This window comes from Saimiri boliviensis, chromosome 1 (assembly GCF_048565385.1).
Source record: "Saimiri boliviensis isolate mSaiBol1 chromosome 1, mSaiBol1.pri, whole genome shotgun sequence".
Taxonomy (NCBI): Eukaryota; Metazoa; Chordata; class Mammalia; order Primates; family Cebidae; genus Saimiri; species Saimiri boliviensis.
In genome coordinates this window covers 42379911-42397140 of record NC_133449.1, presented here as the reverse complement: position 1 = coordinate 42397140, position 17230 = coordinate 42379911, and the positions used below count along the sequence as shown (strand labels likewise).

The 17230-nt window shown below is 50.0% G+C and overlaps 2 protein-coding genes across 5 annotated transcripts in view; one reads left to right on the top strand and one right to left on the bottom strand.

The window, feature by feature from the left end:
* The first annotated feature begins 85 nt into the window (after positions 1 to 85).
* OXER1 (oxoeicosanoid receptor 1) lies at positions 86 to 1925 on the top strand. The gene has a single exon (XM_003926776.4). The coding sequence runs from the start codon at positions 355 to 357 to the stop codon at positions 1525 to 1527; it is 1173 nt and encodes a 390-aa protein (XP_003926825.2). The 5' UTR covers positions 86 to 354; the 3' UTR covers positions 1528 to 1925.
* A 5481-nt stretch (positions 1926 to 7406) lies between these two features.
* The window catches only part of MTA3 (metastasis associated 1 family member 3), a 256836-nt gene continuing 247012 nt past the window's right edge, over positions 7407 to 17230 (bottom strand). For 3 of the 4 annotated variants that reach the window (XM_074396521.1, XM_039479074.2, XM_039479075.2), the window contains exon 17: positions 7407 to 10965. In XM_074396521.1, the coding sequence (XP_074252622.1) occupies positions 10940 to 10965 (26 nt within the window). In that variant the 3' untranslated portion in view covers positions 7407 to 10939. Of the gene's footprint in view, positions 10966 to 12010; positions 12085 to 17230 lie in introns of all 4 variants that reach the window. The other variant, XR_012516895.1, reaches the window with a different exon arrangement.

The window sequence follows — 17230 nt, the reverse complement described above, 5'->3', positions numbered from 1 at the left end:
AATACTCTCCCCTACCTCACCTGTCTGGACTTTTCTCTCACTTCAGGGTTTTTCTGGGCTTCCATCTTGCCCCTGCTGAGCCCTGCTTCCTCCTCTACCAGGGGCACAACCCCCAGGCTGGGTTCAGAGGCCTCACGTGGTCACTCAGTCCCCCGGCAGACAGGGAGGGTGCAGGGTTTCCCCTTGGCCCGCAAACAGGAACAGAGTGTTTCTCAGTGGCTGTGAGAATGCTGATGAAAACCCCAGGATATTGTGTCACTGTGGTGGCCAGCTGATAGTGACAGTCATCCCTCTTTGCCCTGAGCACTACTGCAGGGGTAGAAGACTCCAGAACCTTTCTCAGGTCTGTGGCCCATGCAGCCCATGCAGCCCATGGAGCTTCATAACCTGAGCTCTCCCTCTCCCTCTCTCTCCTCCTTGGTTCTCCTTCCCTCCTTCCCTCCCTCACCCTCCCCATCTTCCTCCGCCTTTACCACTGTCGGGGGGTCCTCTCGAGAGACTTGCCATCCCACCTCTTCCCCAATGGTGTCTGCTTTCCTGGCACCAATCCTGGCCCTGGAATTTGTCCTGGGCCTGGTGGGGAACAGCTTGGCCCTCTTCATCTTCTGCGTCCACACACGGCCCTGGACCTCCAACACGGTGTTCTTGGTCAGCCTGGTGGCCGCTGACTTCCTCCTGATCAGCAACCTGCCCCTCCGAGTGGACTACTACCTCCTCCATGAGATCTGGCGCTTTGGGGCCGCTGCCTGCAAAGTCAACCTCTTCATGCTGTCCACCAACCGCACGGCCAGTGTCGTCTTCCTCACGGCCATCGCGCTCAACCGCTACGTGAAGGTGGTGCAGCCCCACCATGTGCTGAGCCGGGCTTCCGTGGGGACAGCTGCCCGGGTGGCCGGGGGACTCTGGGTGGGCATCCTGCTCCTCAACGGGCACCTGCTCCTGAGCACCTTCTCAGGCCATTCCTGCCTGAGCTACAAGGTGGGCACGAAGCCCTCAGCCTCGCTCCGCTGGCACCAGGCGCTGTACCTGCTGGAGTTCTTCCTGCCCCTGACACTCATCCTCTTCGCCATCGTGAGCATTGGGCTTACCATCCGGCGCCGTGGTCTGGGCAAGCAGGCGGGCCCACAGAGGGCCATGCGCGTGCTGGCCGTAGTGGTGGCTGTCTACACCATCTGCTTCCTGCCCAGCATCATCTTTGGCACAGCTTCCATGGTGGCCTTCTGGCTGTCCGCCTGCCACTCCCTGAACCTCTGCTCACGGCTCTTCCACGGTTCCCTGGCCTTCACCTACCTCAACAGCGTCCTGGACCCTGTGCTCTACTGCTTCTCCAGCCCCAGCTTCCTCCACCAGAGCCGGGCCTTGCTGGGCCTCACTCGGGGGCAGCAGGGCCCCGTGAGCGATGAGAGCTCCTACCAACCCTCCAGACGGTGGCGTCGCCAGGAGGCCTCTAGGAAGGCAGAGGCCACAGGGAATCTGGAAGTGCAGGCCGAGGTGTCTCTGGAAAAGGAAGATTCCTCCCAGGGCTGAGGGCCAGCCTCCCAGTGCTGCGAAGGTAGGGGCTGCTGCGCTCTGGCCTGGAGGGACAAGGCCGAAACATGGTGCCTCAACCAATCAGAAAAGGGATGGTGGCAGACTCGGGGCCGGGCTGAAGCACTGGCAGAACTCAGGAGGGTGGCAGTGAGAGAAAGCTGCCTTGGCCTCTCAGTGTGTCCAGAATGGTGTTCCCAGAATGCAGGGAAGAGCAGAATGCCAGGTGGAGACAGGCAGGGTGCTGTGGCCACACCAGCTCAGATAGCGGCCTGCCCAGCTGCAGGGGCCGGAGGCCAATCACTGTCACAGCAGAGTCGCCTTAGAAATTGGACAGCTGCATGTTCTGTGCTCTCATTTGTCCCTTCTGATATTAATAAACTTCCCTTTTAAATATATTTATTTGCAAGACCAAATACCTGTCTTTAATTCTAACCTGGGACTGAGTCAGTAGGCATCAAAGTGAGCACCCCAAGGTGAAGGGAAACTTGGGACAGAGTGGGGAAGCCATCCCACAGCCCATCCCAGGGAGCACTGTCCTTCCCAGAACTTCTGGGAAGCCTTGGCATGCCCTGAAAGGCAGACTACTTTCCTGGGTGAGGGCCTCAGGCCACAAGGGCTCCAGACCCTCAGGTAGAGTTTTGTGCTGGGGATGTAATATCCCTCCCAACTTCCCTTAATCCACTTAGCCCAACCCTCCCATATCCTGGCTACTGAAGTCACCAGGAATAGAAGTGAAAGCCCAGGAGTGTCACACACAGACCAGGAAGGTGGCGTCAAGGGTCAGTGTGGATGTTGGGGAGGGGGTCAGAGAAGAAGTATCCAAGAGAGGGAAGCAGGCTTGGAAACAATGGGCGGATGAGTGCTGGACCCCACCTCCACCGCGTATCTCCAGCCCACCTCTCTGCTGCACTCAGAAGCCTACCGAGGTGCCAGGGTGCCACCTGGCCTCCTCCAGGGTTGCTCTTCTCTCGGCTCCCCAGGGGCCCCTCTCACTCCCTCTACTCTTACTGCTCCCTTTTACTCCCTGGAGTCATTCCTAGGGGCTCCCCACTTCTCCGCACCCTCTGTCACCACAAGGAAGGGAGTCCAAGCCTGGGTGGGGCCACCTCAGCCTGAGTCAGGCGTTTTAGGAAAGGCCTGCACACTCCTGGAGGTGGGAACTGAGCAGCTCCTTCGGGCAAATCCCCACCTGGGTTGCCAACACTTGCTGCCAGCTCAATACCAAGCACCTTTCCTCTGGTACCATCTCTGCCCCTGAATGTGCCCACCTGGGCTCAGGGCAGCTCCATGGGCCATTTCCTCAGTCTCCTCTTCCCTGGACCCTTCTCCTTCCAATTCCTCCATCAAGTCCTCTCAGCTCCCCCTGCACCTGCGCTCACTCCTTGGTGACCTGATGGAAGAGAAATGGGCAGATACTCCCATGGTTCACAGGCATGTCAGCAGTCCTGTCTTTTCCCATCAAGGGAGGGAGCAGAGGCCACCCTGGAGGAGTTCCTGGGTAGATGCTGGTCGCAGGGTTCAGGCCTGCACTCCTAACCTGCCCGGATCCTCTTTGTCCCCCATCTGGACCCTGAGGGCTGCCCCCTTGCTGACAAGCTGGGCATGCCACCGTTCTCCACCTCCCCATCCTTCACAAGGCCTTCTCTGAAGGGGGCTGGGTGTTCCTTCACGAAGCTGTCCCCACGCTGCCCCTGCATGGAGGTAGGACTGACTTCCTGGTCCTAACCATGGCCCCAGCCCACTGTACCCTTCTCTGGACTTAGTTCTCCATCCGCAAATGGGAGCAGTGATCCTGGGCCTCACCCAGCTCCTGGGACTGGGGATGGAAGTAACTATATGCCCAGAGCTCTGGGGGAAGAAGGCAGTGATTACATGGAGCAGGGAGGGGAGAAGGAAGAGGAGTGGGAAGAGAAAGAAAACTGTTTAAGTGCAAGGTTTTCTAGAGAGGGAGTAGTGCCCGTGGTGGTATAAGGGGAGCTGAGGGCAGGCTGAGACCCCATTTCCTACATTTGGGTTCTAAATGGCATTTTGGTCCCAGGGGCAGGCTGCACTATCCAGTGTGAATTTGGGGCAGTGTCTTCCACCTCATCTTTTTTCTCTCCTTTCTCCTAACATGGACTGCTGGCACCCTGAGGGAGGATCAGATGGCATGCATTACTTTACTCCAGGGACTCCTGAGCAGGGGGTGAACAGGCAGGGCTGGTGACAGGCCAGCAGCCACTAACTTGCTAGTGTTTACTGGGTACCTGCCATGGGCCAGACACTGAGTTACAAACGCAGACAATTGTACCCTGAACTTGAGCCCCCCAGGCTAAGCTGGGGAGAGACAAGTGTGCAAATGGAACCAGTGCAACGCAGCCCAGTGCAGTTCAGCCTCTTTGAGGTAGGGATGCACCCTGAGAGCAGAGCGGGGGAAGAGCTGCTTCTGCCTAGACTGTCAGGGAAGTGATGCACGTAAGCTGGATCTCAGGATGAGGAGGGAGAGAAGACAATGGCACCCCTGGCACTGGAAGAGCATCACCAGGGCATACAGCTGTGAGAAGACTCAGTGTGCAGGGGCATGGGGAGGAGATCACTGAGGCAAGAGAGGTGGAGGTCTACTGCAGAGCTAGGGGACAGGTGGGAAAGGCAGGTAGGGCCAGACCCAGAAGGGCGCTGGTGCCAAGCCCGGGTGTCTGGGTGGATCCTGCGTACAGTATGGCAGGAGAGGGGCAGTGCACGAGGTGAAGTGGAAGATGATGGTTGGTTTGCATTTTGATCAGTTACTCTGGCAATAGCGTGAGGGGAGGGGACATGGGAGATGACCTGTGTGGGAAATGTCTGAATTCCAAGCAAAGGCCTGAAGAAGGGCAGCCACAGAGAGCACAGAGGGGCCCGACGGGGAGGTGTGTGGGTGACACACTGAGGATGCAGGTGGTGGAGCAGGTTCAGCAGTAAAACACATTGTAGGGGCTTGGCAGACACCCAGGCAAACATGTACAGTAGCACCCTTCAGCCTAGAGATAGGATTGAGGGTCTTCCACTCACCAGGGCTATGGGAAAGAATGTGGTCTTCTGGTGAGAATGAAGAGAATCAAGAACCATCCTTTAAAAAAATCCCTGCAAATAAGGGGTACATGTAGGAAAACCCAGTGAAATGCTCAGGAAAAAACAAACAAACAAACAAACAAACAAACAAACAAAACCTTAAGTAGGAAAAAAAAACAGGTCTGCAGCAAGAAAAGGAGTCAAGGCAATCTTCACCCATGTAAGGAGACTGCCCATTAAAAAGAACAGAATAAAGCCATCTTTCATGAAGGTAAAAGCCAAACATAAAATACCCAGACAGTCTGCACAGTGCCTCATGCAAGAGCAGAGCATTTTCTAAAATGTTTCCTAATCACATACTGAAGAAAGTTGATCTCAAAACCAGTGTGCATATCTGACACTGTCTGGTCAATCAACACCCTGGATGGACAGCCTGGATTAGCAATGCATTGTCTGGATCTATTTTTTAAAAGCTTTTCAAAAAGTGATAGGTTGTCATTGTATGAAATTTAATATGCAAAACATGTTCATTAGCATTTATGGATTTATACATATGCATTAATTGTATAAAATCATGTATGGGATGATAAACACTAAATTAAAGAGAGTACTTACTTCTGAGATGGAGGAAAATGGAAAGGGGCACACAGGTGACTTACTACTAGATCTGAAATTATCTTTCTAAAAATAAGCGACTATGAGTGACATCTGCATGTTACTTAGCATTGCTTTGGGTAGAGAATAAAGGGATCAGTGTAAGGAATGAAACATTCAAACGGCTACAACAGCTTCAAACACTCAAGAAAGCTTAAAGAGGATGACTTAAGAATAGCATTGGATTTGACAATTAGAAGGTCATTAAATGTTACTTTATTGACAGCAATTTCAGTGAGTGGATGGGGGTGGAGGCAGAATGGAAGCCATAATGTGCTATAATGGGTAGAGGAATTAATGAGATTTGAAGTAATGGAAACAACTCTACCCCTTCCAACAAATGTGCCAGTAAAAGGAGAGAAGATAATAGCTTTAGATGAAACTAAGCAGAGGACCGATGTTTTGGTGGTTTGACTGTTCTGTTATTTGGTGGACTGGATGAAGAGATTTTGAATACGGGAGGAGAAGGGAGAAAAGAAAAATACTGGGGAGGAGGGGAATGATGATAGGGACTGATACCCGGCCTTGTTCTAAGCATTTTACACTTATTGATTATAAGTGTATACATTTCTTTAGTCCTGATGAGGGAGATTCCATTATTATCCCATTTTACAGATGGAAACACTGAGGCAAAAAGAGGTTGAGTAATTTGCCCAAGGTCATCCAGCCAGTAAGTGGCAGTCTGGCCTGAGTCAGGACACTATTACAAGGCCCTAAGGGAGTGAAAGGATTAATCCAGTGCAAGGGTGGCAGGAGGGTCTGTCCCCAGAAGATAGAAGGATGCCTCCTTGAGCTGGAGCAATGGCACTATTTTAGTAGGTCTTGGGGCAGAGGGAATAGAACTGAAGGGATTCTTAGAAGCCCGGCTCTCAGGGGGTAAGGGCTTAAAAAGCGGCAAAAGATTGGAACAGTTGGTTCTGGAAATAAGAAAAAAAGCTCCCAAAGAAGAACACAGAAAAGAATCACCAAGCAAGTGGCTTACGGGGCCTGGTGAGTTAAACACCCACAGCTGTGGGGTTTAGGTGGCATGTGGCTCCTCCAGCAACCCCTGCAGCCGGGGGCAGAATCAGAATAAACAGAGGGTAAAACTTACCCTGGAAGGGGCAGAAGAAACCTCCTAGGAAGTCTGATGATGAAAACCCAGTCCTGGTGTGGAGCTTAAGGTTGGTTCCCCTTGAGAAGTAGGGCATGCAACACTCTGAGGTACAGACGAGCTTCCAGAAAGAGGGAGGTAATACTTGAGTTCATATTAAAAGTCTTAAAAAAATAAAAAATAAAAAACACAACACTAACAAGGCTGGACACAGTGGCTCACGCCTGTAACCCCAGCACTTTGGGAGGCCAAGGCGGGCAAATCACCTGAGGTCAAGAGTTCAAGACCAGCCTGGCCAACATGGTGAAACCCCTGCCTCCATTAAAAATACAAAAATTAGCCAGATGTGGTGGCACACACCTGTAGTCCCAGCTACTCAGGAGGCTGAGACATGAGAATTGCTTGAACCCTAGATGCGGAGGTTGCAGTGAATCAAGATTGCGCCACTGCACTCCAGCCTGGGTGACAGAGCAAGACCCTGTCTGAAAAAAAGAAAAAGAAAAAGAAAAAAAGAAGCTCAGTGTCTTCTTTTAAGAAAATCTTTCACAAAGCCCAGCAAACAAGAGTCACAAATATGTATACTTCACAAACACAGGCTGGAGGGGTCCCAAGTGAGCCAAGCTTCACCTTCCCCTCTAAGCATCTTGGCACAGTACTGAAAAAGAGTCTATAAGAACAGGCAGCCAAACAGAAACCCTATGCTGGGGCACAGCAGGCCCACCCAAACACCCCAGCACCCATCCCCACAACCCAGCACTGGCCATAGCAGGGAGAAAAGGCTGCTTATTGCGCCTCCTACCTCCAGGCTTGGGGGGCACTGGGTCAAAGGCCTCCTACTGGAGTGACCTGACTTCGTGAAACCTCCATGTCCCCAGGATGTGGCTTATGAGATAGCAGAAGAAGATGCAGACCCTGGGGAAAGGCCTCTGGGAGTCTCAGTGCAGCTGGGACACAGCAGAACCAACTGGCCTGGCCTATTACCTTCCCAGAGCCCTCGGAGCTCTAGGTTCTGAAACAAGGACCCCCTGATGCTGGACCTCGGGGCTCACACACAGTCTTGCACCGGAGCTACCATCCCAGTAAAGAACAGTATCAATCAGGCAACATTTGCAGGAATTTATTGGAAACACAATACAAATTGATTAGTAGGTGGCATCTTCTCACAGACAGACAGTCCACACTGTGGTATCATGCTCAGAATGGATTATCCTGGGAAAACACTCATGAGCACGGTGGTGCTCTGGGTTACCTTCCCTGGTGGGGAAAATCAGAGACGCGGTGCAGAGGAACAGGAGGGGTGGACAGAAAACTGGGACACGGCTTTCCTGGGGGGAATGGTGAGGAGGGGCTGCTAACTGGGTAAATTCCCCCAAAAGAAAACAGGGACAACAGTAAAGAATAAAGGCTTCCCCCTCCCTCCCCAAAACCACTTCCTCTCTAGGCAGAGTAAAATAGAATCTCCAAAAACCTAGGGGGCAGCTCCTCCGCCTCCCCTCGCCAGGGGCTTAGGACAGCAGTGGGGCACGAACACCAGGCTCGGACAGGACACCGAGCACACTGAAGCTGCGTGCAGCCCCCACCTGCTCTGCTGTGCTCTGCTGTGCTCTGCATGGTGAGAGGCTGACCTAGCAGGTCGCTGATCCCAGGCTCCCAGGGCAGCTGCTTCCAGCTCGGTTTAACTATTGTGGGGCACCTGCAGGACTCTGGAGGCCAAGAGGAGGGGAGAAGCCGGGCCCACTCTCTCCACCCAGAGGATGTTTCTGACAGGAACCACGCTCTCAAGGCTCTAGCTCCCACCAGACAGGTCCACAGTGCAGCAGGTTCCCCCAGTGGCTTTGGCCCCGGGCTCTGGTGACCACATCCTGCCCAGTCAGTCTCAGGGTGGGGGAAGTTGCTGTTGCTGTTCCCCCACCTCTGGGGTGCCCCTCACTCCTGTTTTGCCTCTCAACTTTTCTTCTTGTGTGCTAAACAAATTTCTAGATGAAAACCCCAGTTTAAGATCCATTTTCCTGGTTGGGCCCTGGGCGATGGAAACTGGGCGTGCACGAGGGGAATTGTGAAGGGCAGGCTGAACGCTTCCGGCAACACCCTCTGGTCAGCCCTCCTCTATTGCGCACCTTTAGGAAGTGAAGGGTGGGCAGGTGCTGACTGAGCTGCAGGGGGAGACGCCCTGCAGGGCCAGTGTCCTCACCCCAGGGGCATGTCTGCTGGAGGCTGTGCAGATAGACTCTGCACATCCACCCATGTATTCACTGAACCACAGTGACATGCCACTGATACACAGCAGCGATATGGTGGCCCCAGAAAGGGAGGGGGTGGCTGGGAAACCCTCTCAGCACCAAATGCTTAGAACGGCAAAGGCACAAACTAGAGGCGCCTTGGCATCCTTCCTCCATTGCCTGAGGGATTCTGTCAGAATGAGGGGGCAGTTTCCAGAGACAAAGGGAGAGTGTGGCGTCTTAGTCAACAGCGTCCTCCTCGGAGGATGGGACCGCAGAACCACGAGCTTTACTAACAAGGGGAAGGAAAAGCCCTCTTGGCACACAGGGCCCGAACAAGCTGCACTCTTCCCAAAGCCTATGCCAACTGGGTAGACAGGAGGGGCTCCCTGCTCCTCCTTCGGAACTGAACTGACCCCCTGTCTCCAAATCTCCTGGGCTCAGATGAGAGGCCTCTCCCAAAAGGCAGAGAAAATGAAGCTGGCAGCTGAGTCACGGCCAGCTAATTGCTTCCAGAATCTGCAGTCACCATTTAATAGGGGTTCAGAAAGAAAGTGAAAGGGTGAAGGAATCATTTACCCTTCTGGGTCCAAGTACAACAATAAATCCAGAGCAGGGCACAGACAGACAGCTTTCCTGTGTCTTTTTCTTTACAGAAGAAACCCCCCACGTGATGTGGCACTTGGAGAGCCAGTGGCTCCTCCTCCCAGGTCTTTGCTGAAGGGACCCCTCAGTGGGAAACCTGAGGAGAATGCCTGCCACCTCTACCGGTCTCACCAAATGCCTCTGACACAGGCCCCACCCTCGGGGCCCCAAGCCAAGACCCAGCACAGCTTCAAGAGTGGGTGGTGGTGGAAACATCCCATGATCGCCCTTGCAGAAGCCTAAGATGAGAACCAACTCCTCCTCAGAAAAGAAGCTGAGATGTCTGCAAAACCGCCCTCTACCTCACACACCACGCTCTCTGCCGAGCGGAGCCCAGCCTCCGAGGACACAGACATCATTATCCTTACTGTGCCACCTCCTTCTTCCCAGGGGGTCAATTCAATTGCAGCCACTCTGTCTTGCAACAACCTGCAATGACCTGGCTATTAGGGCCTCTCGTATCTGCCATCCAGCTGCCTCCTAGTAAATCCAGAGATGGCTGGGAGGTCAGACTCCGGTTGTCTTTCCTGGGACTGTGACCCTGTGCTCCATGGCCCGTGCCTGCAAACAGAGAGCAGGAGAGTTGCCAGCCTCACATCTGCTCAGGGAGCTCATCGGGCGCCGAGCTATTCCTGTCCTTGCAGCTGCCAGCACAGAGCAGCTGAGTGGCCAACCGTGATGCCACCAAGGGCTGCTGCCGAGGGCAGGCGGGAAACGCAAAGAGCCCAAGCCAGTAGGGCGGACAGGTTCCCCGGGCCTAGGCCACACGTACTCACAGGATGTTGGGCCGGAGGGGTGGGGGCCACAGGGTTGACCACACAGACTCATACCCAAAAACACAGCTCTCTCACTCCATGCCCCTAGGCCAAACAGTCTGTCGGCTTCAAATAAAACTAGGTCATTTGTGACCTGCTGAAGGACCCACCTGGCAGCAGTTCTTCATCAGCTGGTTTGGCTGCAAGGGAACGGGGCAGTAAGCAAATGGCTTGTCACAGTGATGCACACGCTTGGCACTTTTCACACCTGCTCTTGCTGGAGCTGTTTGGGACCAAGCAGAGCTGAGCAGAACACCAGCTTCTCTCCAACAACAACACACAGATGATGAGTTTACAGGCTTATCTTTTGTCAGAACCTCGGGTAATCCTGTTCCTTGGAGGAAGGGAGGGTCACACATAGGAATGCAGGGAGTAAACAGCAAATCCCCCTATTTCAAAAAAATAAAATGTGTGAAGCCTACCGAGAAAAAGCTGAGTGACAGTAACAGCAAGGACAGGGAAATACCATGAACCGCATAAACACTGGCACATTTCTTAAGAAAAATCCATTCAGAAAGATGCCGTGGCCCTCCTGTACATATTTAGTAACTATACAGCATAAGACTGAGCTGAGTGGACACATGCGGGGCAGCAGCGGCTCCGAGCTCACAGCAGCCCCACTGCCAAGCAGCCACTGTTGCTGGGTGGGGCGCAGGGCACTGGAGAAGGGAGGAGGTGGAGGGGTTCCCTCAGCCCCTCAATTCTCAGCAGGTCTTGCTCTGGAACAGCGAGGTCTCTGACAAGAAAGCAAGGTGCCGCTGATCCACACGTGGAGACACAGGATTTGGAACGTGCACTCCCACGGTTCCTTCCCCGCCCCACTGCGTCTCCATGGATGCACAGAGGTCTCCCACTGAAATGCACTGGGAGTGGGGCTGCCTCCTTCCCAGGCACGACTGTGAACATCAGCAGGACAGTGCAGCAAATCTTGGGTTGTAGAATGAATCAGGGAAAGCTCAGTCTGACACACAGCACGTGAGTTCTAGAAAAGGGAAGAAAGAAGGTGAAGGTTAAGTCATGACAGTGGAGGCAAGATGAAAGGGAGGATGGACTCAGCCCTCCCACCAGCATCACAGCCTTCAGGGAAAGGAGGTTCGGCAGTAAGGCAAATAAAAGCTCATGACTAGGCCAGGTGTGGTGGCACATGACCATGATCCCAGCACTGTGGGAGGCTGAGGCCAGTGGATGGCTTGAGGCCAGAAGTTCAAGACAGCCTAGACAACACAGCAAGATTCTGTCGCTACAAAAGTAAAAATTAAAAATTAGCCAGGTGTGGTGGTGCATGCCTATAGACCCAGCTACTCAGGAGGCTGAGCGGGAAGGACTGCTTAAGCCTGGAAAGCCAAGGCTTCAGTGAGCTGTGATTGCACCACTGCACTCCAGCCCAGGCGACAGAGCAAGACCCTGTCTCAAAAAAAAAGGTGGGGGGCTCACACTGCCATTTAAGGCTGGATTAAAGGGAAAGTTTAATTAAGGCAAAGAAAATATATAATTGGAAGGATCTAAAAGCTGGGTTTTGAATAGGCGGTGCAGTGGTCACTGGAAAGGCGCTACAGTACACCAGGCAAGAGAAGAGACTTCATGGAACTTCGCTGACAGATACAAAGGAATGGGGAACACAGCTGGCTGGGAGGAGGCACGATCTCATCTGAGCTCATCTTAATTAATCATAATGATGTGGGCACCCAGAGGCTATGAACACATTTCTTGTAGGAGGGGAGCGAACCTCACTCTCCCACAGTGTCAGGAACTATTCCTATGCCCCTCACTCCCACCCCCTCTGCTTCCCTGAAAACCTTCAACTCTGACCATCTGGAGACTACAGCAGAAACGAGTAAATGAAAAAGCAGAAGTGGCCTGCAAACCGCTTCATCACCGTGTTGTATTACTCAGAAAGTTGTGAAAGCTTTCACTTAGTTATTAGGAAAGTGGCTAGGAAGGAAGTGGGGTTGTTTGCTGAGAAGGGATAAGATGCTCGGATATCCTCTGACCCAGGCGCTCCCAGGAAAGGATCCAGCGATGCTCACCGTCACAGGCGCAGAGCATGCTGAGGAAGGGCTGCCGGATGGAACAAAGCTGTGCCTTCACTTCACGAGCTTTTCTAGGCCAGAGAAAATACATGTACCCAGCTTGGTATTTGATATGAGCTCAGCAAATATGTGTTAAATAAAGGCACAGATAAATTCAGTTTAGGAATCAGGCTAACCTTACTTTATTGAACAAACTGTAGGTTACATAACTGCCTTATTAACCTTCAGCAGAACCTTGGGAGTATCAGAAAGGTTAAGAAACTTGCTCAAAGTCACACAGTAAGTAAGATGAGGAGTCAAGATTTGAATTTAGATGTTAATTTGTGTCAAGTTTGTCCTACTACACCAAGCTGCTCATTTTCCATCCAGCCCAGTGTTCTGCTAACAGCCCAGTAAGCGCATTCTGACTCCTCAGTGTCTATATGGAAGGCTATGTATGTGTCAGTGTCTCTTAGGAGCTGCTCTCTCTTTTTGTATTTAGTGGAGCAAGAGCTCTGTCATTCATCTGTCTAAGCTCTTAAGGAATTAAACCACCTATCAAAAGAGCTGCTTTTAATAGTTTCCCAAGTTTCTAATCTGCCATGGTAAACTGTGCTTTTATTTGTGCCAAACTTGCCTGCTGCAGTTTCAAAAACAACCCTCTCCTCCTAGCATCTCAGGTTCAGGTGCCCAGGCTCCAATCTGCCTTCCCCACCCACCCTGGCCATCTCTGTATTCTGGGCTGAAGAATCCCAGTACTTACTACCTGCCCTTATAAGGTTATCACTTTCCTCTCCTCTGCTCAGAGCTTCTCCAGATCCTCTGCATTTCCTTGAAGCAGGAACAAGAGCCAGATACAGAGACTCCGCACAGTAGCACAGGCATAGAACCCCAGGAAAGGGTCAATATCAATTCTTGGTCTCCTTCCTAGACCATGATGTAGCCCAAATCATTTCTCTTTTTGTTTATTTATTCTCAAAAGTATTAATCTATATTTGCCACTTTGCTGTATACTAACTATGACTGACAGGTACTTATTTGGTTTTTTTGGCAAAATTTTCCCTAATGGTTTGACTACTCAGAAGTACTTGAAGTCCATGGACTCAGATATTCTGCACTCAAATCAACCAATGCAATGAAAGCAACCTCTTTTGAGGTTCTAGAAGCTGGCTTCTGAGTCAGTTTCCTTCCCTTCTGAAAATCAGAGAAGAAACCACAACAGAATTTTAGAGGCTGGAAAGCAGAAACATGAGTGATATAATAAACTATGCACTCAAGAAAGCCAGACTTGAAGCTTCAGTGTAGAAAGCTGAGGACCCAGTTTGTCCAGAGAACCCTCAAAGGGCTCATGAAATGACATCAGGTCCTCTGGACGTAGGGGAGGGGACTGAAGCAAAGAAGAGTTAAAGGCTCTTTGAGAAACCGCGGGACCCCAAGAAGCTCTCCTGACTCCATGTCACCAGGCAACTGTCTACGGCCCACCAGTCAGGACATTTATTTTCTGAAGAGGACAAAATGGAGTTTCAGGCCTAGGGGACATTAGGCACCAGGCAGGGCTAAGGACAAAGCTACAATTCTAGCATAGAGAGATTGAGTGAACATATGTCTACTGAATGGTGAGGCTCCAGCCTTCTTCCCATGGAGCTCTCAGCATGCAGGTAAACAAACCTTTATCCTCTGGGGAACAGATAGGAAGAAACTTCTCTGGGGAATCTGACAAGCATGAGAAGAGACCTAAATAAACTGGCACTTACTATCCAAACACCAGGCCAACCTGATTACCCTACTGTGAAATGCGCTACAGGCTCTGTCAAGTACAAGCACAGAGCTTTCACTCTGATTTTTAACCTCCTATTTTTAAACATTATTGGACAACAGAGGTCACCAGGGAAAAAATAAAACAAAACAAAAAACCTCTAACACAAGTGTTAGAGACCAAAGAACAAATAATGAACAGAACACAAATTGGAAGAAACAGACTATTCATAGAGAAGAAAACTTAAAAAACAAAAAACATTGCCTAAAAAACAAAAAACATTGCCAGGCGAGGTGGCTCATGCCTTTAATCCCAACACTTTGGGAAGCCAAGGCGGGCAGATCATGAGGTCAAGAGATGGAGACCATCCTGGCCAACATGGTGAAACCCTGTCTTTACTAAAAATATAAAAATTAGCTGGTTGTGGTGGTGCACACCTGTAATCCCCAGCTACTTGGGAGGCTGAGGCAGAAGAATCACTTGAACCCAGGAGGCAGAGGTTGTAGTGAGCTGAGATTGCGCCATTGCACTCCAGCCTGGCAACAGAGTGAGACTCGGTCTAAACACACACACACACACACACACACACACACAATCATTAATACCTCAGAGAAGGCCAGGAGCAGTGGCTCACACCTGTAATCCCAGCACTTTGGGAGGTCGAGGCAGGTGGATCACAAGGTCAAGAGATCGAGACCATCCTGGCCAACATAGTGAAACCTGTCTCTACTAAAAATACAAAAAAATTAGCTGGACGTGGTGGTACACACATGCAATCCCAGCTACTCAGAAGGCTGAGGCAGGAGAATTGCTTGAACCTGGGAGGCAGAGGTTGTAGTGAGCCGAGATCGCACCATTGCACTCCAGCCCGGGCGACAGAGAAAGACTCGGTCTTAAAAATGCAATGAAGTAATTTTCTTAATAAGGAACAACTGTTTGAAAGTAATAGCGAGCAACCAAAATGAGGCAAAAATTGGAGGGGTTATGAACCTAGAAAAAAGTGAGACAAGGCAAGAAAAAGTGAGACAAGATGAAAGCCACTCTTAAGTGTCTTCCCTGTGAGCACGTTCATGCAATACAAGATGAATATAGCCCAGGCAGAGGCCCACAGTCTAATTGGGCTGAGGAAACAGAGGTCAGAGTTTGAGGCAGCCAATGCAGCTGGAAATTGAGGGAGGTGATTCTGCAGAGGAAGGAGACACAGAAAGGGAGCCCTCAAATCTACATACAAACTCCCCTCACATTATTTGCTGATTTCTGAACTATGGGTGAGATTCCCAGGAGCCCAGTGGAAAACATCAACTAGCAGTAACTTCAGGAGCTGTCCAGTGCTGGGAAGACAGAATTGGAGTTCAAGTTTTATGAAGTTAGAGGGGTCTGGTAAACAACTTGGTCTTTCCATTGAAATCCCATGGGACTAAGGGCGAAATTGAAATAGGTAAGGCTTAATAAAGCTTTAAATCAAGACTCCACAAAATCAAAGTGATCCACCAATGTAACTCCTTGCTAGAACAAAACTTACCACTCTGCAGAGGAAATTAACAGAATCCTGAGTCTCTACAACTCATCATGTCTAATGTATATGCATTTAAAAAATTATTAGACATAGCCAGGTGCAGTGGCTCACACCTGTAATCCCAGCACTTTGGGAGGCTGAGGCAGGTGGATCATCTGCAGTCAGGAGTTGGAGACCAGCCTGGCCAACATGGTGAGACCCCCTGCCTGTACTAAAAATGAAAAATTAGCCAAGCATGGTGGCATATGCCTGTAATCCCAGCTACTCAGGAGGCAATGCTGGAGAATCACTTGAACCAGGAGACAGGGATTGTAGTGAGCTGAGATTGCACCATTGCACTCCAACCTGGGCAACAAGAGCGAAACTCTGTCTCAAAAAATAAATAAATAAAATTTTTTTAAAGATTAGACATGAGAAACAAGAAAGTGCAACTCATAATCAAAAGAAAAAACAGTCTATAGATTAGTGAATAATTAAGATGTTAGAATTAGCAAATATGGACTTAAATATTTACTATAAATGTGCTAATGAATCTATAGAAAAAGATGAATATAATGGGTGACAAGATGGTGAATTTTAGAACTATAAAATAACTAAATGGAAATCTGAAAACTGAAAAAGGCAAAATCTAAAATAAAAAATGTGTTGGATGGGACTAATAGCAGATTTGATAGTGCAGAAGAAGGAATCAGTAAACTTGATGACAGAATGCTAAAAATCATCCAAAATGACAAATAGAGTACACACTGTATGATTCCATTTATATATAATTCTAGAAAATATAAATGAATCTACAGTGGCAAAAAACACATCAGTGGTCACTTGGGGGTGAGGCAGGGGAGATGGGGAGCAGAGGTGGGAGGATTAGAATGGGGTACAAGAAAACTTTTAGGGGTGATGAATAAGTTTATTATTTTGATTGTAGTGATGGTTTCCTGGTGTATATATTTCAAAACTTATTAAATTGTATATTTTAATAATATATAGTTTACCAAATGACAATGATCTCTTAATCAATATTTAAAATGGTATTGAAAAATGGCTGTATAATGTAGATACTGAAATGTAAAAAATGGTAATGAAAAATGGCTTTATAGGTGTGATATAAACAAGCGCTATGGGAGTTACAGAATAGCTCGTTATATATTGGTCAAGAAGAGAGATTCTGTTTTCTGAGGCCCACTTTTGAGGCTTTAAGAGCCCCAACAGTGTAACAAGCACTATGGGAGTGAAGAGCCAGGAATTTCCATTGCACTTGTTATACTGTTGGGGCATCTTAAAGCTTCAAGAGCAGGCCTCAGAAAACAGAATCTCTCTCCTTGACCTTCTCCTGCCCCTCTTTCACCTGCTCCTTTTTCTCCCCAAGGCAGACCTTAGAAACCAAAAATATATGCTAATCTTCCCCACTGCCTTTCTGTCTTGGAGCTCTGACCTACTTTGTCGGTCATAAGACCCTCATTTCAGAAGGGGTCCTGCCTCCAGGAGGAAGGAATGCTGCACAGAGAGGTCAAGAAGAATCTGAACATGGGGCCAGCTGCGGTGGCTCACGCCTGTAATCCCAGCACTTTGGGAGGCTGAGGTGGGCAGATCACCTGAGGTCAGGAGTTTGAGACCAGCCTGGCCAACATGGTAAAACATCGTCTCTACTAAAAATACAAAAATTAGCTGGGCATGGTGCCATGTGCCTGTGGTCCCAGCTACACAGGGGGCTGATAAGAGAATCACTTGAACTTGGGAGATGGAGGTTGCAGTCAGCTGAGATCACATCACTGCATTCCAGCCTGGGTGACAGAGTGAAACTCCATCTCAAAAAAAAGAATCTGAACAGACAAGACTTGTTGGGTGTCCCCCCTCAGTCTATTTGTATCAGATTATACCTTTTTGTCCAATCACATTTCTACATGGTTTTTAATCATGCCTAATCAGTGGAGTCTCCATAAAAGGCTCAAGAGGGTAGTTTGGAGAG